Genomic DNA, 19,726 nt, shown 5'->3' with positions numbered 1-19,726 from the left:
GGTGGTAGTCAAAAACCATAATCAGGTCCATACCGGTCTCCTCTTTGTCGACGGATAAGCAAAGCTATGAACTGCCGGTGACTCAACTCTAACCTCATAACCAATAAGACGGGAGCGTCGGCGCCCAGAACCGGAACATGGCCCTATTCGAGAACAAGAGCGATGTCTCTTCGAACGGCGGCGAGAAGAAATCGGGCAGTGACGTCGAGCAAGGGTTCGTGGGCAATGACGGCGTCATCCATCAGGCGGATTTCGCAACCGGCATCAGTACATATGCCAAACTCCAGAAGCTGGCGGGAAAGTTGGGTGTAGAGCAGAGAGGCATCGAGAGGGTCCCCGAAGATGAACGAATCAACGATGCCGTCGCCAACGTCGGAACGTTGGTAAGTCCAGCCGGCGGCTGCGCTCAATCCCAGGATCCATCCTGACCCTTTCACAGTGGTGCTCGGCCAACATGGTTGTATCCTCCTTCGCCATCGGCGTCCTGGCTATTCCTGTCTTCAACCTCGGTTACGTCGACACGGCTCTGACCATCGTCTTCATCAACTTCATGGGCGTCATGCCCGTCTGCTTCTTTTCAACTTTCGGCCCCAAGTTCGGACTGCGACAGATGGTTCTCTCTCGATATTGGTTTGGTTTCTACGCAGTTAAGCTGAGTATGTGTGCGGAGGAGGCGACTGTGTCACGACAGTGCTGACTTCTTGACCTAGTTGCCATCTTCAACATTCTAGCGTGTCTGGGCTGGTCGGCTGTCAACACCATCGTCGGTGCTCAGCTGTTCCACGCCGTCAACAATGACATGCCCGGATGGGCCGGTATCCTCGTCATCGCCATCTCGACCCTCATCATATGCACGTTCGGCTACCGTATCGTACACACTTACGAGCGGTTCTCCTGGGTCCCCTGCGCTATCATCTTCCTCATCGTCCTCGGCGTCTTCGCTCACTCTGGAAAATTCAACAGCATGCTGCCCCTGAATTCAGGTCCCGCCGAAGCGGGCTCTGTTCTCTCCTTCGCTGCCAGCGTCTACGGCTTCGCAACGGGCTGGACTTCTTATGCCTCGGACTACACGTGCTATTACCCGGCGTCCACGTCCCGCTTGAAGATTTTTCTCGTCACCTTTTCCGGTCTCTTCTTCACGCTTTGCTTCACCGAGCTTTTGGGCGCCGCCGTCATGACCGCCAGTGTCTCTGACCCGACCTACTCCGCTGCATATGCGAACTCCGGGATTGGCGGTCTACTCGCAGCCGTGCTCGTCACCCGCCTCGGCGGCTTTGGCCAGTTCTGTCTCGTCATCCTTGCCCTATCCATCATCGCCAACAACTGTCCCAACATCTACTCCGTTTCCCTCTCACTGCAAGTTCTTTCGAAACAGACCGAGCGGGTGCCGCGCTTCGTGTGGGTCTTTGTCGGCACCGGCATCTACATCGCCGTCAGCATCCCCGGCTACGATCGCTTCGAGGCCTGGCTCGAGAACTTCATGCTCATCATCGCTTACTGGCTCGCTATCTACGAGGGCGTCAGCATCACCGACCACGTCGTCTTCCGCCGCGGCATCACCGGGTACGACATCGAGGACTACGATACGCCGTCTCGTCTTCCGCCGGGCTTCGCCGCCATAGCGGCTTTCTTGATGGGCGTCATGGGCGCCGTCCTCGGCATGTCGCAGACGTGGTTTACCGGCCCTATCGGTAAACTTGCCGGCGGCAACCTTGGTGGTGACATTGGCTTTGAGCTGGCTTTTAGCTTTGCGTCAGTGTCCTACATTGGTCTGCGTACGCTTGAAAAAACCGTCTTCAAAAGATAGTTTAGGGAGGACGAACTGCCGTTGTAGCATTAACAGGTTGTGGACTGTACATACTAAATTCAAAGGCGTCTGGGGTATTCGGCGTGGATGGGACATGAGGTGTTGGGCTGGGTGGATCAAGGAACCTTTAATGTTGCTGTTGAATTGTCGTGTTTGGAACCTATTTAGAGGCTCTCGAAGTTAGTGAACCAAATCAATCAAATCAGCGTAAAGCCGCTCTGGACCGGCTAATCCGACAACAAGATGTGTGTGGGCCGTTTTGACTAATGGTCTTTGCTCGACTAAAATTCTAACAGACCGTTCATGTTTGTGTCTTTTCTTAGTTATTTTATAATCTTGGACATATAACCAGCTTTCCTGGGCCTCCCTCTAGTATTTCATCTTACAGCAACTTAGCCCGGGCGGTAGTGAGTCGTTGCATAATGCACTCTTCTTAGTGCGGAAATGTGCTAAAAGCCAGTGCTTCTCTAAACTCTCCTGCTCTACCCACGACGCATCCAAGCCTACACATAGTTGAACCCCCGGGTTTATAAGCACCGAGCGCTAACCTCCACTGACAAGGCGTTTGGGTTAGTGTACACAAAAGTGAACCGCATGACTTGGCAAACAAAAACACTAGGACGAGAGCAGTTCCTTTCTGTCTCCGAACCCCAACACTGTCTCTTCCGCGGCCTGTCTGTTGTCGCTGCCACAGGGTTTGCTCCATTGTCTCGAAAAGCATCGGGGGAATGCCCCGCGTCTTCGGGCTTCTGAAGTCAATTCCTCTTCTCATAAGTTGCAGTACTCGATTGGTGGCGATACTTCTTATCCCCTTTCCAACCGCCCAACTAGATTCGGTCAAGAAAAGCCATATGGAACTGTAGAAGAAACCTGTTGGAATGCCGATCGGATTATCGGGAAAATGGAGACGTTGGCATGGCTGGGCTAATCAGATCACACGGATCCATCTCCGTCAGAGTGTGTCCGTCTGGCCTGCCATATCACGGCCTTCGTAATTGCTGCCCTTCACGTTAGATCCTCTCTTCTACACACGTGCGAATCCACGATTACCCTCATCTATAGAAGCCGTTCGTTATCACTTGAGTGACCTGTGAAACCGAAAAACCCGATGGACAATCACGCCGCAGTGATACAAGTCGAGAACTGACGATGATTTTATGCTTCTTGAAAGTGTTACATGGGTGAACTTGGCTGTAGTATTCAGAGACAACGCGATTCTTTTTACTCCGAGTCTTCTCCGCTGTCTGTATTTCCTGTTGCTCTTTGCTTGCTTCTGTTTGATGGCAAGATAGAGATCAGTGCACACATCGTTGGCATGAGAAGGCAGCTAAACTCATGTGGCAATGCCTGACGGGTTTGGCGTGTCAACCAGTTGTGACGATTTTGGGTTCTTTGGCGACCCGTATTGGAAAGAAAAGGGGCACTGCATTCGACGCAGAGCTGGAAATTGTAATGAAGGCCACTGCAGGCCTAAGAGCATAGTGTTACGTATCCTACAACCTATCTTGGTTCTAGCACCCTGTTCGTCCTCAAACAGCGTAGTATAACAGTAACTTGGATGTATTGCCTAGAGTTGCTTGGCTTCGCAACTACTAATGGCACGGAGACCTTTGGCAATTTATTGCATTACCGGCGCCGATGCCGCAATACGTGGCCGTTCGAAATTCCTCTTCTTTCACATTGAATGGCCTGACATGCTAGAGGCTAGCAACCGTTCCTATAAGACTGAAAACATTTAACTGTCTTCGCTATATTGACGGCCACTTTGCCAACTTCGGCTGCGCTCAAGCGTGAAATATGAAACACTGAAAATCAATTGCCAGGGAGGATGTAGTCGTGACTTGCCTAATGATTAGCTTCATCACTAAGAGCAGCTAGAAGTATATGCTGCTAAAATGTAAACAAGTTTCAGTAACTCTGTATACAGAAGATGAAAACTTCTTTTTATTTTAGAAAGGAAAAAACATATCATCATCGTATTATTATTTAAATAACCTAACGTTATTTTTCTTTAACTACTAGGAAATGTATATAAGACGTCTAACTAAGTGAACTCCTAGATGGCGTACTTCGTTAAGTAAGGGTTAATACTGCGTTCAGGACGAAATTTCGTTTCAATGATTTTTTCGAACCTAAAGATTTTAGCTTTGATATCTTATGGGGCAAAGAACGGGCTGTTCTGCCTAGGTTGCTTTAGCAATGGCGGTATGCTAAATAGTGAGTCAGGTTTTGAAAATGTCTAGATCTCGAGTAACTTTAAACTTCAGACTAGCTTAGATAAAGCAACAAAACATACAAGGGCTAAAGAGAGAGATTGTGTTTCACAGCAAGGAAACAAATAAGATCAGCTCATAGTCAACTGTGTTGTCAGGACCAAAAACAGAACCTGCAAGATAGACGAGTCACTACTACGTCCCATGACTTAGGTGTTAAATGACATGTAGTGCTTGGAAATTATTGGTATTGTCGTGGCAAAGCACTATACCAGCGCGTCCCACGAGTGGCACGAAACTGTAGATGGATGCTTTGTACTCCTAAATGCGCCCAAGCAAATATATACATCTTCGGCCAACCGACCGATTTCTCACGCGCAACTGAAATATGTGTAGGGGACTGGCGAAACCAGCCAACTGTATGCTGATTGTGAATGCAAGAAACAAATGCGAATAACCTCCCCCGATGATACCCTCCGTCATTTCATACGTCGCCGTTGTGGGATATTGGTCGATAGACATGTCCCTTGCTTCCTGTCAAAAGCGTTTAAAGTTGAAACCCTTAGTCCTCCTCATATGATGACGACCGAAACCGAGCTGGCAGTTTCTTCTTTCTGGAAGAACGATCGAGAGAAGAGATGGGTTCGTCGTCATCATCTGAGTCTGTACCAGCGCCCTGCACCTTATAGCTAGACTCGCTATCGTTGTTCTCCAAGGGGCCCAAAACCTGCTTCTGCGTGCGCTTCCGTCTGGATGCTGAGCTCAGAGTAAAGGGCTCGTCGTCCGAGTCTACGACAGCGCCGGATTCGGTGGGCGGGTGACGCGCTGTACGCCCAAAACGCGATGGTCCTTGGGCCTCAACTTTCTTTCGGCCTCGAGATTTTGTCGGGGTTACGTTAATCTCTGGCTCATCTTCATCGACGTCCATTGCATCTTCAATCGACTTGCTGAGGTCAGTCGCCATGATCTTGCGCCCACGAGCAGACCTGGGAGCCTGGTTCAAGCCGGATGGGACAGTATCGTGTTCGCCTTCTGGAAGCCGGACGATGCTCGGGTTGGCTCGAATCACATCTTCGCCGTGTTCAACCTCTATCCCTGCTGCCACAACTGGGCTAGGCGGACGAGGGATCTTGGGTGGGCGGCCGCGACGTTTTTTGGGGGGCGATGTACCCTTCGCTGGCTTCGTAGAAATCTCGAGACCCTTGGCTGTCAGCTGAGGACCAATAGCAGTCTGTGAGCCAGAAGAATGTCCGGGTCCACGATTATCACGAGGGGTTGTTTTCGTCGAGCCCTCCGAATCCGATGGAACAATGGAACCCATCGACCTCACGCGGCGGATACCACCTCGCCGTCTAGATGTTGACACCCGCTTCTCCGCACCTCGCACCTCGGCATTCTCCTCGGATTCCAACGAGGGGTGAAACTCTTCATCCTCATCGTCACTTTTTGCAGCTCGCTTCCGCTTCCGATTCGGAGCGGGCGTTGGGTCCAGGTCAGCTAAAACCTCGTAATCGTCCACCGCCACCTTGGGCGCCTCTTTGCGAGCACCCGTGTTAACGCTTTTGGCAAATTTTGCCTTTGGAAGCCTCTGTGTGGCTGACTTCTCGGAGCCGTTTGTTGCCCGCTGCCGGCGACCTCGTCCGCGTTTTGTTGACACGACGTTCTCTTCTTCCCCTTCATCTCCATCGCCTGCCTTTTCTTTGATCATCTTTTCCGTGAGATTGGGGAAGTTTTCGCCGTAGTTGAAGAAGAGCTCCTCACCAGCCTTGATACTCCGAGTAGCAGTGAATCGAATACGGAATTCGCCATTGACGTAGAGAATGCTCGGTTGAACGTTGGCGTTCTCTACAGCATGGTTGATGTAGCGGCTGAGATTACCGTAAATAGCAGCGTCGACCCAGATGCCTTCGTAGTCCAAGAGACTGAATACATACGATGTACTCTTCTCTATGGAGAAAGCTTCGCCGCGTCTGGCCTCTCTCCTGACTCCTTCATCCGCAACGATGAGCTCGCCGGTGTATTCAATGACGAATTCGTCCTGGGCAATATCTTCCGCCGTGAACAGACCGTAGCCGCAGCCTTCCAACTGGCTCTTGCCGAGCACAACAGCTTTGCTGACGCCTCGCTGAATGGCAATATTCTGACAGCCTGTTTGGAAGAGCGCTGCATCGTGTCGATTCGCAGGGTCCGCACGTTCGAGAGCGCCGCAGGTTCCACAGAGGTCAGGATCGCATTCGCGGTTCAGCTGTACACAAATGCAAGGCCGACCTTCTTTCTGCTTCTGAAGGCATGTCTTGCCGCTGGCGTGGCAGGCACAACCAGTGAACTTGTACGCGCAACAGTCCTCCGTACAGCGGCAAAAGCGCTCACAGAGTACATCGTTGAGTACACAGGGACACCCGTTTTCGGCGGTGCAGGGGCCTTCGTGATGACACGGATCATTGGATGGGCGCACCTTTGTATCGTGAGAATTGGTGTGATCCTGCCAGTCGCCGAGGAGCATCTTCTTTTTGCGATCGTACCAAGGAAGATTCTTGGGTCTAGGTCGATCAATCGTTGTGATGGGCGGGAGGTTGATGTCGAGGGATTGCAAATGACGATGGACATCGCAACAGTCTCTGTCAAGAATCTCTGCGGTGGCGCATTCAGCCTTAACCTGGACTTTATTGTGATCCAGAATGGAGAAGAGACCGCGCAGCAAAAACGTTTCGTCTTCAGTCCATGGCCTCGACTCTGCATCGGAGCCGCCAACGCCGTAGATTCGGTAGCATTGTCGCTCACATGGAAGTGGAGCTGGTGGATGCTCGACCGGATTTGTGGAAGACACAACGCGATTTGCGGAGAACATCCGCCCATACATTCCGATGCAGTCCATGGAAAAATTGCGCTTGTGATTTTCCAGGCTGTAGTCTCCGTGCTCGCAAGAGTTGCTGTAGCATATAAGGCATCCCATTACAGTATGCGTTTCGATCCAGTGCTCGAGAGAATCCACCTTGTCGGCGTCGTCTTGACCGACCTTGGCCGTCTTTTTGGTTTCGACGATTTCATCGACGGACTTGTCGAGCTTCAGGACATCTGACAGCAAGATGCCCATGTTCTGGGGACCGCCGTGGTAGAAGACCTGATCAAAGGCATCTGTGAAGACTCGCGCTGCTTTGAGGGCTCTTGGAGTAGCGGCTACGAAATCGTCGCTGTGTAGATTTACAAGGCTCGTCTTCTGCTGTGGAGTGATGGCGTCATCCAAATTTGAGCTGGCCATGTGGCGGATCAAGGTGGCTCGGTTGCAATTGTCGATGGCAAGCTTTTTGAGCCACGAGTCCAGAAAAAGTGACAAGGTGGCAGTCCTCTCCTTCTTGATGGTTCGATTGACTCGTTGATCGCGGCTTCCTAGGGTCTTGAAACCGCAGCTTTCGTCCATTCTCTCCAACTCCCCTAACCAGGTGTTGTATTTTCGCTCTTCCTCGGGCGCAAGATCTCGAATGACAGGCACAAATTTGAGCAGGGAGTTGGGAGATAGAAAATTTTTGGCGATTTCTGTGTGATGAAACCGATACTTGGGCACAGCAGGCTTGTTAGACTTGACACAGACTGGCACATAGTGAGCAGTTTTGGCTTGGTCCGACTTCCTCCCACGGAAATGTTGCTATGGAAAGGTCAGTGTTAATCCTTCAAGAGGACGTAGTCAACTGCACTGACCTTGGTTCTAACAGACATGGTCGTCCCCTCTTGCTCTTCAACTGGGACAATCTTGACGCTGGAAAAGAAGTCGAAACCGGTCTTGACACGTGTTTCAATGGATTTGGTGGATTTGAGAGCGTAGAGAGACAGTTGAGCATGAGCTTTGCCAATGTCGGCAGAGCAATCCTTCAGCAAGGCGGCCAACTGACGGACATCAGGGATATCCTTCTTCGGCGTCTGCTTCTTGGTGATGGCGCCATTCCTGGGGGACTGGTAGCTAGACGGGCGCTTGGACGAGGGCGGCGTCAACTGCTGAGGGGCCTTGAGGAAGCCTTCGGGCCGCGGTGGTCGAGGCATCTCAGCATCCAGACTGTCGTCGAGGTCGATTGACGAGACCGAGGGCTGGATTGATACGGGCGGGGGCGAAGGTTCCAGAACCGAGGCTGCATTGCTGGAAACAGCGGTTGAGCCGCCACTGGGGTCCGAAAGGCAGTGTGCGGCGTCTGGTGAAAAGGTCGGGTGAGCTTGGGTGTCCTCGACCTTGGTTGCAGCCTGGGACGCGCGATCGGCCACCGGACCGCGATGGCTTTGTGGGCGTGAGAGCGGGCTTGAGTTGACGGTCAAGTCGACGAAATCGAACCTCTTCCCAGACTTCCCGTGAGTGTGAGGACGAGGCCCGGGTTGAGCGCCGTCTGGGGTGACTCGGTCGCGGACGGGGCGAAAAATGGCGTAGTCGTTGTAGGGTCCTATTTGAGTAGGAGCGCGCCGGTCGGTCCCGGCGAGGAAGGGAGCCATGTCGAGTAAGAGCAGGTAGGCGCAAGGCGCGGAGGAAGGGGCGACAGCGAAAGCCTTCTCTTCAGCCTATGGTGGTTGCAATGTCCCCCTCACTTGCAAGCGCAAACACGGACGCAGACACGGTCGCTCACCATGTCCTCGTCCCCGTGGTCAGCGTCAGTGAAGCCTGTAAACATTGGCCAAGAAACTACCACGCCAGGCCGCAGCGAGTGAGCGAGCGATGGTAGTGCACACGTGATCCGGGGGAGAGGAGGGGTGCAAGGGATGAACGAGGATGGATATATGCGTGAGTTTCCGCCAAAGTCGCCTCACTGGGATGAGGTCGATGGTGAGAGAAGAGGTGAGATAGGTCTTGTGAGACGCGTTGGCGAACTGCGAGGCTAAGCGCGTTCAGGGAAGGAAAGAGCTGGAGGGAGAGAGATTGCAAAGCGCTAGACCCAAAAAAGAGCGGGGAGCAGGGGTTGCAACTCGAGCCACCCGATACAAATCCGTGCAGGCAGAGTGGATTGACTGCCAGCCAGCCAGGTAGGTAGGTACCTAGAGTTGCCACTGATGGCTGGCTAGGTACTTGCGAGACTGATGTGAAAAAGAAACTCGTTTGTCTACTTGCCGGTTTTTGTCGTGGACATCTGCACCTGGAGAGATAACTACGACTTCTAATCCAGTCGCATATTCTCGGTTTCATTCCCGACAGCAACCCAGTTCCGAAATGATTAGGAAAAAAGGCCTATAAGCTCCCTTCCTATTGACCTATGTAACAATACCTAGGTACCTATTTGTTTGGCGGATACGCTGGTGACTTTTAACAATTGGAGTTTCTAATAGATACCTAAGAAATCGATGCGCAGCAAATCTGTTTTCGTTCTTTCTTAAGAATGAACTTTCCCTTCATCAATCCTTTCCAATCGGCTTCCTTATGAACTCTCTCCACCATTTAAACGCGTTGCTGCACAGGTCTCAGCGGATGACAAATGTGTAATTATGGCTGAACACTTTGCAGTCGGAGCAGCCGCAATGCCCACTCTCTCTGTCCCTATCCTCCCCCCCCCCCCTTGCAATTTGGACCACCTATGATTTGACAGGTTGCGAACCTTTCTTGGGTTCCTAGCAACTGAACGAATACGCGATACTTTTCTTGTCTTGGGTTACGAGGCCCAACCGCAAGAGTCTATCCAAGCGCTGCGAGTTGGACCGGAGAGAGCAAAGCCTAGGGTTCCGCCGGGTTTAACTTTTGTATCCAACCGGCTTCGCTGCTCATTGCGAAAATTCAACGAAGCGCTGGCTCTTTCAGCTACCTGAAGATGATGAGTATCGAAGTCAAATAAAAGACTTCACTGTTGGTCAAGGGTGTTCGTGCCTCGGAGCAGAGATCAGTTTCTCGCAATGATCATTGCGGGCATCCGGGAAGGAAAATCAGTGCCAAGTCAGATCTCAACCCTGTCTTTGGACTATGGCCTGCTCCTAGCGGATGGATAGCTTTAGTCTGATGAGCATGCCTCAAAGGGGCGTATGGTCGGGGCCAAAAGGTTGGATCAACAAAAGGGTCGCGCGAAGGATCGATTTGGCAATTCGACGACACCTATGAAATCATCGCTCGTTTCCTTGACCTAGCACAGTCAACTTAGTCTCGAATCGTCTGGACAAGACGGCAGCGGACCCAACAGGCGGCAAAGCAACGTTAGTCCCTCTAGCCTTGGGAGCAACGACAAAACTGACTTGACCCATGTCCCAAAGATGCCGAGAGGTCCCTCGAGCGAACGATGGGTCCTGACGACCAGGTGGCAGTGAAAAGGCAGTAAAAAGCTGAGATGGACCAGCCCACTTGGCCAGTTGAGTGTCTCCGCCGGAACCTGCAGATAGCCCGGGAAAGGGTAATCACGGTAGGGATTGATAAGACATGGGCTGAAAGGGCTTTCTTGCAGCCTGCATCGAAAGCTTGCTCTGTACCTCGTCCCAAGTCGGTCCCAAAAGAGTTATTCGATTCCCCAGCCGTCTGTTTCAAGAATCCACATTGGGAAAAGGGTTCTAAGAGACGGCGCCATCCCGGAAGACGATCATCATGGCTGTGCGAAATCATCGGGTGGGCGCGGGAGTTGCCCTCGCGTACGTCTTGTTGTCGTGGTGGCCGATGCTCTTGATCTTCCTGCCGGCCAGCCAGGGATTCAATTTCCCCAAGGCGGAGACGGGCCGTATCGAGTCTCGTAGCCCCGGCCAGAGCTGAAAGAGGGCGGAAGTGAGTGACAACGACCGAAGCTCTTGTGATCGTAGCCTTCGACGATGGCAATGGAAAAGTAATGCAACGGACTACCTTGGTTTGGGGCGTCGCTTTGTACGTACCTAACCACGTACCTTACTGTTGTTTTATTTTTTGCTCTCTCTCTAAGTATTTCTGCAGGCACCAAGCTAGCTCGGTGACGCTGCGAACAACGCCAGAGACGAGCTAACCAGACCGATGACGTCGTCCGCGCGAATGAGGCACTAAGGAGGAGGGAGGCCACTAGATCAGCCGAGGGGGGAACGCATAGCCAACCTCCCGCTGTGCGCGCACCCTTGTGCTCCGTCGTCCGTCCTTTTTCAGCCCACCTCAGCACAAATCAAAGTCCCGTCACTCCCTCCGCAACATCGCAGACGCAGGCTACCAACTTCCCTTTGCGGCGCCTACATATAAACACCCGGCTTCGCATCCCCCCCCCATTTTCTTCATCTACTCCGCCATTTGATCCCTTCCTGTTAGTACCCCTTGTCACACCCCACGACACCCTGCTTCCAAGCGCAACGCTGTATCCAAGCCTGTCTCTCCGACGCCTGATCAACCGTTCCCCACGAGTGCCGTCTCTTCACTGTCGCCAACAACGTCAACGTCAACGTCAACCATCATGCATCGCACATACTCCATGCGCCAGACAAGAGCGCCCACCGCCTCTCAACTCCAGGTAACGCATCACGACATACAATCGGTTTTCCCTACAACCGCGATGCTGACTCTGCCTGTCTGTCTTTCCGTAGAACCCTCCCCCGCCTCCCTCTACCACAAAGTCCGGTCGCCTGTTTCGTGGTGGCTTTGGTATGTCGTCCTACCTGTGTCTTTGGCGTTGTCCTCTGTCTCCTTCAGTTCTACGATGCGCGGCCTGGTCAAGAGTTGTTTCGACTGACAAGTCTGCTTAGGCCATGCCCTCCGCCACAAGTCTGCCGGTGCTTTCGGGCCAGACCTCGCCAAGAAGCTGTCACAGTTGGTGAAGATGGAGAAGAATGTTATGCGCAGCCTTGAACAAGTGGCTAGAGAGCGTATGGAAGTGGCTGTACGTTGTTCAAAATTGCTACCTCTTTCCGCACACGCCTTCTGACCTTCGATTACAGCAACAACTCTCAATATGGGGCGAGGCTTGCGACGAAGACGTGTCCGATGTCACCGACAAGCTCGGCGTTCTTCTCTACGAGATTGGTGAGCTTGAAGACCAATACGTCGACCGATACGACCAATACCGTGTGACAATCAAGAGTATCCGCAACATTGAGGCTTCGGTACAACCGAGCCGAGACCGTAAGCAACTCTCAGTACCTACAATCTGCCCCTTACTCATTCCAATTTCTTTTTACAGGTAAACAAAAGATCACCGACCAGATTGCCCAGCTCAAATACAAGGAGCCCAACTCCCCCAAGATTGTCGTCCTCGAGCAGGAACTTGTTCGCGCCGAAGCCGAGTCGCTGGTTGCCGAGGCCCAACTGTCCAACATCACGCGCGAAAAGATCAAAGCCGCGTACACCTATCAGTTCGACGCTTTGAGAGAACACTGTGAGAAGGTTGCTATCATCGCCGGGTACGGAAAGCATCTGCTCGAGCTCATTGATGACACACCTGTAACCCCGGGCGAGACTCGTGCGGCTTACGACGGTTATGAGGCTAGCAAGGCCATCATTCAGGATTGTGAGGATGCCCTAACCAGCTGGGTTACATCTCAAGCCGCCGTTTCCTCCAAATTGTCCACTCGCGCGCGCACTCTGTCGACACGCCGTAGGAACAACATCAGAGCGCGTGCCGAGGGAGGCCACGATTTGTCCGGGCAGGATGCTCCTTTGAATGACGACTCGTCATGGACGCCTGCACACAACAAAGAGGCGGAGTACACGGATGAGGAGGAAGAGGATGATGATATTCACCATTCCGTCACCGGGACCGATGACGGCTTGAATGGCGAAATCAGAGGACGTCAACACGAGAGCATCGTGGCATGAGAGCACGATGCATTGACTTTAAGTTTATGTCCCCACATTCCCCGTTGGTCTCAGATGACATTGAGCGTAAAGCTCGTAATGGCAGTAATAAGTGAACTTTAACAGTAAGATAGCGTTGGGATCTGGTGTTTGGGAATTGGGGATTGGGGCCTCGGTACTCCGGTCGCGGTCGACTCACAATGATTGAATAGGGTGGGAGCGTTGATGGGGCAAAACAGTGCTTTTCGTAGCTTTAATGTCAATGTATTACATTGTTAATTGCGTTGTCTTGTATGATGATTTCCTTAAGCTCCAATTCTCTCATTCAGAGTGTCCTGGGCCTATAGCACCCGGACGCTGAGTCTTTAAATGACAACATCTGCGTATGGGTTCTGACCCCTGATTTGGCTTGCAAACTCCTCCACCTCGATCTTGACGATGTACTGTCCCGGAACGACCACCAAGCCCAGATACCGGGATGTCATGTCTATCGTAACGGTGCCTGATCCATCGGTGGTTTGCCGGGATAGTTCAGCTCGCTGTTGCGCGGACGGCTGACGGTACTCGTAGGCGTGTGCTAGAACGACATTTCGGTCCTGTCACGGGTTCGATCGTCAGCAGAGCATTCTCGCATTGGACGGCAGGGTTACTGACCGGATCTGTGCACTTGAACTGGCCCAAGAACATGCGGCCATCAGTGACGAGGATGCGCAGGTTTTTGTTAAGAAGAGAGGTCAAGAAACCTCTTCCCTCTTCTTTTTCCATGGCAGCTCCTTGGTCGCAATGATGCGCATTGCTCTTTTGGTATCTTTGAGTTGTTCGTAAGAAGATGACGGCACACCTCGGGACGCATTGCACGCTCATACATTGGTTGTCGGTGCAGAGACTCGTGCCCCTCCGCTCTCGCACATACCCAATCGATAAGCTGCGATAACAGCGCCTCAAGTGGAGGCAGGCGCGTCATTGGAGCGAGCTTCTTGTAATGCCGACTTCGTTCCTCACAAAGATTATCACTCCCTAGGACTCTCAAGACGACGTCCTCGAGATTCGCATTCCTTCGAGTAGACCAGGACGCTACACCTATCACGCAAAATGCGATAGCTATTTGGTAGATGAGAAGAGCGCTTCTCACAGCAACCATCATCTCCACCGAGCCCAACCTCCGTGAATCACAACCCAACGCTGCCGCACCAACACTACTCTTACGTCGCAGCCATGGGTGTGAACGGCCTTTGGACGGTTGTGCAGCCCTGCGCGCGCCCAACGAACCTCGCGACTCTTAACCGAAAGCGCCTCGCCGTTGACGCCTCCATCTGGATATACCAGTTTCTCAAAGCCGTACGTGACAAAGAGGGCAACGCGCTGCGCAACTCTCACGTCGTCGGCTTCTTCCGCCGCATCTGCAAGCTCCTGTGGTTCGGCATCAAGCCCGTCTTCGTTTTCGACGGTGGCGCTCCGACTCTCAAGCGCCAGACGATTCAGGGCCGCAAGCAGCGCCGCGAGGGCCGCAGAGAAGATGCAGTCCGCACAGCTGGGAAACTGCTCGCTGTGCAGATGCAGCGGCTTGCAGAGGAGGAAGACGAGAGGAGGAAGCGCGATGCGGAAAGGGGTATTCGGAGAGAACGAGAAGAGCCCCAGGAGGAAATACCCGATGCGGACACGATTGTCTACGTTGACGAAGTCGGCATGTCCCAGCAGGAGAGACAGCGGACGCGGAAATTCTTCAAGCAGGACGCGTACCACTTGCCCGAACTTGACGGCGACATCGCGTCCATGGCCAAGGCGGACGATCCCAGAATCATGAGCATCGAAGAGCTGGAGGAGTATGCCCGACAGTTCCACGATGGAGAGGATGTCAACCTCTACGATTTCAGCAAGATCGATTTTGACGGCGAGTTCTTCCAAAGTTTGCCTGCGGCAGACAGATACAACATCCTAAACGCAGCCAGATTGCGAAGCCGCCTCAGATTGGGATTGAGCAAAGAGCAACTGGATGAAATGTTCCCGGATCGCATGGCATTCTCGAGGTTCCAGATCGAAAGGGTTCGCGAGAGAAACAACCTGACGCAGCGCCTCATGAAGGAAGCCGGCATGACTGGCCTGGATCTTACCTTGACAGGCGGTGGAAGGATTGCTGGTGAGAAAGACAGGGAGTACATCCTGGTGAAGAACGACGGAGCGGAGGGCGGGTGGGCGCTGGGTGTCGTGAGCAAGGAAAAGGATCTGGGCGAGGCCCATAAACCCATCGATGTCGATGCCCTGGATTTCCAGTTTCAGAAAAAGGAGAATGCTGAGGGGTCTGATGAAGACGATTTCGAAGACGTCCCAGTCGAGGGCCTGAACCGACTTCCCAAATTGTCGTCGATTGCGGCCAGAATGACACCCCGAGAGACGGCTCTTCAAAGCCAACACTCTCATGGCAACAGAGGAGAGGCCGAATTCAACGACAACGACGACTTGTTCGAAGAGGAAGAACAAAGTCTGTTTGTTGGCGGCGATGGCCCTGAAACACAAGATCCAGGCCGGTCCAACGTCCAAAGTGACAGGGGGATGCACCCTGAAGAGGAGGATGATATCAACCGTGCAATAGCGATGTCCTTACGGAATCAGCACGGCAAGGATGCAACGAACTCGGATGAAGAGGAACAGTTTGAAGACGTGGGAATGGATGCCCCGACTTGGAAACAAAAGGCCGTCGAGGAGCTTAAGCCAATCACCGCAAGGAGTGGCCGCATGGTGGCTCACATTGTCAATAATAGGTCTACGGCTGCCGTCTCGAGGAGACGGCAAAACAGTGCAAGCAGCGACGACGATGAAATGGACCTGCAGACTGCTCTGAAGGCGTCCCGGCAGACGAAAAGAGCCCAGCCGAAGCCGTCAGTCCCCAACGTCAAGAACCCTTTCGACGGTCCGTTGCCGTTCCCTAAACTCGCATGGGGTCCTTCGATTTTCTCAACAAAGGCACAATCCAAGAAGCCTGAAGATATGGGGCCAGCGAAAGGGCTTGCGCAAAGAGCGCAGAAGCCAGCGCAGAATAGCGATGATGGCGAGTTTGGCGGCGGCTTTGTAGCAAACGGTGTTGATGAAGAGCCAGCCGGCGAAGATAACAATGAAGGCGGGTTCGAGAGAGAGCCGTCCGAAGACCGACCCAAGCCACTGCCTCCATGGATGGTGGACAACATGGATATTCGGGAATCGATAAAGCAACAACGACAGGTGGACAGCGAGATCAACACAGAAGACAGGGAGGCGGCCCTGGAAGAGGAACGTCGGCTTAAGCGCCAGAAGCAAAACCAACTCATCGAAATCCAGTCGTCCGATGACGAGGATAGCGATATAGAGATACTTGACGTGCCGCTAACGCCGAAGTTGGCTGCCTCTCAGGAGGGTATTGGTTTCGCCAACGAAATGCCATCGACGGCTACTGTCTCGACCGCTCAACTTGAGTCGCCGAAGAAGAAGGAATCAGAATTAGCAACTACACCCTTTGAGAAGGCAGATGCTGCGTCACGGAGGTCCACACCGTCTTCTGAACCCGATTTCGAAGACGTCCGACCGGACGATACCGGCGAATATATGGAAGTCACCGTCACGGAAGTGCTCGACTCCCCAGAACCAGAAACCCAAGATGTCATAGGTACTGCGGCGCTCCAGAAGCCTGGTTCTTTGGAACCAGCCATGAAGGATATTACTGTCGATGTAGAACGGCAGAACCCGACAGAAGAACACGAGCTCACCTTTGAGGAACTCATGGACGGGCCCCAATTGGACGATCGCAATACGGCAGGCGATCCTGTGCAGGATGCAGAGGCTGCTGTGTTCGCCGAGAGCGATAACGAGTTTAGCGACCCGGAGGATGAAGAGCTATTTGCCAACCTCGCACAGGAAGCGGAGGAGCACGCCCGCTTTGCCAGCGAGCTGAACAACAAGTCAGAGCGCGAGAACAAAGAGGCTTACGAGAGAGAACTCAAGGCGCTTCGTACGCAACAGAAAAAGGATCGCCGGGACGCCGATGAGGTTACGCAGGTCATGGTCACCGAGTGCCAAGCCCTGCTCCGTCTCTTTGGTATCCCCTACATCACCGCGCCGATGGAGGCCGAAGCGCAGTGTGCAGAGCTCGTGCGGATGTCTCTAGTGGATGGCATCGTCACTGACGACTCTGATTGCTTCCTCTTCGGCGGCACGCGCATCTACAAGAATATGTTCAACAGCAACAAGTTTGTCGAGTGCTACCTCGGCTCGGACCTCGAAAAGGAGCTCTCCCTGTCACGTGAGCAGCTCATCGCCATCGCCCAACTTCTGGGGTCGGATTACACAGAGGGCCTGCCCGGTGTCGGTCCCGTTACGGCCGTGGAGATACTCTCAGAGTTCACCGGCAAGGACGGCCTTGAGAGGTTTAAGGAATGGTGGCAGGACGTGCAGATGAACAACCGTCCCAAAGAGGCGGACGCGGGGTCACCATTCCGCCGTAAGTTCCGCAAATCGCAGGCCACGAAGCTCTTCCTCCCCACGGGGTTCCCTAACCCGGCCGTCACGGACGCTTACCTCCGCCCAGAGGTCGACAGCAGCCCCGAACACTTTCAGTGGGGCGTGCCGGACCTCGAAGGCCTGCGGCAATTTTTGATGGCGACGATCGGGTGGAGCAAGGAGCGCACCGACGAGGTGCTCGTACCCGTCATCCGAGACATGAATAAGCGAGACATTGAAGGCACGCAGGCTAATATCACGCGGTATTTTGAGGGTACTGTGGGCGTTGGCGCGAGGGATGCCTTTGCGCCGAGGCAGAAGGGGACGACGAGCAAGCGGATGGCGGACGCTGTGAGTAGGCTGAGGGCAAACGCCAACGGCGCGCAGGCCGTGGAGCAGGAAGACTCTTCTACGTCGGCGGCGCCGGCCAAGATTACGGGGAAGAGAAAGGATAGAGTCAGGACTGCGGTGCCTGGTGAGGACGAAGACGAGTTTGTCGATGATGCTGAGGGAGGACAGCCGGAGCAGGGTGTCCGGCAAACGAGAGCCCGTCGGGGGAAGAAGGCCAAGGCATCCGAGTAGATGTGAGGTGAATGGCGTCATAGCATGCAGTGGGATGGTAGTCTTTGCATATGCGGCCATTCCCTTTCTCCGCTCACGTCGAGTCGACGCAGTGGCCGTGGCCGTGGCCGTGACTGCTATAGTCTTTGGCCCCTTGCAAATGAGCACCATCAATGCTAGGGACGGAGTTGCATCTTTGTAATTTGTACTTGTGAAGCATTGCGAGGTGTTACCTTAGAACCATTGACATGTTGACTGTAGGAGTCCCGCATGGCTCTCGTGGTCTCAGTCACGAGCCCCGAGTCATCCTCCCTGACTGGCTTCTAAACCCACGACTCCATCGCAACTCCGCTGTGGCGATCACTCAAGGTTAGAGGACAATGCTCAGTGAGGAATTTTTTCTTTCTCGTTTTTTCTGGCCCGCCTGCATTGTTGTCCAAGAGCGAATTCTCAGAGCAAGGCGTGAGTCACATGCGGTCAACGGGACATAGCCGAGACGACCGCCTTATGCAGTCTCCCCAGGTCTTGTTTTCTGCAAGGCTGTGGAGCTGAAGTGGCGGGCCAGGGTTGAGCGAACGTGGGTGGATGTGCATTTGCCAGTCCGCTTTTCAAAAGGGACTTTCAGGCACGTTGAGATTCGTGGAGTGCGACCTTATTCCGTCCCCAGGCGGGCACGTGTGAAACAGCAAGAGAAAAAACTGGTTCTCGACGCCAATCGGGCTGGAGGAGGGAGAGAAAATCTTTGGATGTTTCCACGTGGCGGGGTCCATCTTTGTGTATGAGAAACCCGAGCGTGACATGTTCCTTCCCGTGTTGGTTCTTGCGCCGCAGGCCGTACAAGTCCACCGGGCCAAGAATCCACGACATTATGGGAGTTGGAAACACATGAGATGCAAGACCTCGGTCGGTATCGAGATCATTGGCTGAGTGCCGGCATATCCAAGGCCCTGACCCGCCTGGCCGCCTGGCCGCCTGCGACAGACGGATCGAATGAGGATTCGCCATGGCAAGAAAATAGTGTGCATTGCTGCAGACGACGGAGGTCCAGATAGCCAATCGGTCACTCTCGGGTAGGTTCCGCTAACTAATGCAGGAACAACGAACGCCAAAGTCGTGGTCCGTTGGCGACAAATTTTGTGACTTTTCAACCCATCTTAGGCCGTTCCGAGCTGCTTGTCATCAACTGCCGGCTGACTTGTCCTCTCCCGATAAGCTCGTGGCTGCGGGCGCCCGCTGTAACCACATTGCCTTGTCCTCCACCACGCGGCATATTGCACCGAGTCCTACGACTGGGCCCGCGGATCAACGAAGGAGCCAATGCCAGACGACGGCTATGTGGTACGATGCCCTGCAACGAGGGGTTTTATGTGTGGAGAACCAACATGAGTGGTTTTCCCGTGTCGTGACTTTTCTTTTTGTCTCCTCGGAAGTTTTCCTTTTGGTGTCCTGCAGGTTGTTGTCCAAGACTTTCTTTACCCCCCCTCCCCCCCCTTCCCTTTTGCCGGCCATCAAGACTGGGTTGCGACTCGTATATCAGAGAACGGACCCAGATCGGATCAACAGAGCCAGGACACGCTGCGGTTTGATGAGAAGAATCGGAGTAATCGTCGGTGACTTTTGCAGACTGTGAGTGGAATCGCAAAACGAAGTGGGAAGAAAAAAGCAAGAACAATGGCAAAGTTGAAAGGCAGAGGGCCAGCCCGTTCTTCCGCGGCGTCGGAAAATGGGCTGGAACGGCACGCAGCGTCAGGATGTTGCCTGTCGAGAGGGAACGTGCTGCGCGATTAACCATCGGATGGAATGGGCCGCTCTTGTCGAACGAGCGTGGGGATTGGGATGGCATCCATGATCTGGGCCTTGGGACGAACCACGGACGGTCGGCGACTCCTCCAGCGTCCCCACTGAGTGCCGGGGATGGGGGCACACCTTGGACATCGACCGGGCGCATACTCACGGTAAACTTGATTCCGTCACAGGTCAGTCAACCAGCAC

General features: G+C 53.5%; 5 protein-coding genes across 5 annotated transcripts; 3 read left to right on the top strand and 2 right to left on the bottom strand.

Annotated features, from left to right (window-relative positions):
• Window positions 1–137: 137 nt before the first annotated feature.
• On the top strand, window positions 138–1,807 carry CH63R_05703 (NCS1 nucleoside transporter; the record flags this gene model as incomplete). Its single annotated transcript, XM_018300678.1, has 3 exons — window positions 138–383; window positions 440–656; window positions 711–1,807. 3 exons carry the CDS (start codon window positions 138–140, stop codon window positions 1,805–1,807), a joined length of 1,560 nt encoding a protein of 519 aa, XP_018158528.1.
• Window positions 1,808–4,582: 2,775 nt separating this feature from the next.
• Window positions 4,583–8,493, bottom strand: CH63R_05702 (SET domain-containing protein; the record flags this gene model as incomplete). The annotated part of the gene is made up of 2 exons (XM_018300677.1): window positions 4,583–7,663; window positions 7,717–8,493. The coding sequence occupies 2 exons, from the start codon at window positions 8,491–8,493 to the stop codon at window positions 4,583–4,585; spliced, it is 3,858 nt and encodes a 1,285-aa protein (XP_018158527.1).
• Window positions 8,494–11,369: 2,876 nt separating this feature from the next.
• CH63R_05701 (Sphingolipid long chain base-responsive protein LSP1) lies at window positions 11,370–12,727 on the top strand (the record flags this gene model as incomplete). Its single annotated transcript, XM_018300676.1, has 5 exons — window positions 11,370–11,426; window positions 11,500–11,557; window positions 11,659–11,792; window positions 11,851–12,034; window positions 12,093–12,727. 5 exons carry the CDS (start codon window positions 11,370–11,372, stop codon window positions 12,725–12,727), a joined length of 1,068 nt encoding a protein of 355 aa, XP_018158526.1.
• Window positions 12,728–13,071: 344 nt separating this feature from the next.
• CH63R_05700 (LSM domain-containing protein) lies at window positions 13,072–13,570 on the bottom strand (the record flags this gene model as incomplete). The annotated part of the gene is made up of 2 exons (XM_018300675.1): window positions 13,072–13,302; window positions 13,361–13,570. 2 exons carry the CDS (start codon window positions 13,568–13,570, stop codon window positions 13,072–13,074), a joined length of 441 nt encoding a protein of 146 aa, XP_018158525.1.
• Window positions 13,571–13,921: 351 nt separating this feature from the next.
• CH63R_05699 (DNA excision repair protein) lies at window positions 13,922–17,755 on the top strand (the record flags this gene model as incomplete). Its single annotated transcript, XM_018300674.1, has 1 exon — window positions 13,922–17,755. One exon carries the CDS (start codon window positions 13,922–13,924, stop codon window positions 17,753–17,755), a length of 3,834 nt encoding a protein of 1,277 aa, XP_018158524.1.
• Window positions 17,756–19,726: the final 1,971 nt, after the last annotated feature.

This window comes from Colletotrichum higginsianum, chromosome 4 (assembly GCF_001672515.1).
Source record: "Colletotrichum higginsianum IMI 349063 chromosome 4, whole genome shotgun sequence".
In the NCBI taxonomy this organism is placed as follows: Eukaryota; Fungi; Ascomycota; class Sordariomycetes; order Glomerellales; family Glomerellaceae; genus Colletotrichum; species Colletotrichum higginsianum.
Note: the sequence above shows the minus strand (reverse complement) of the source record. Positions and strands in the feature narration are given on the sequence as shown.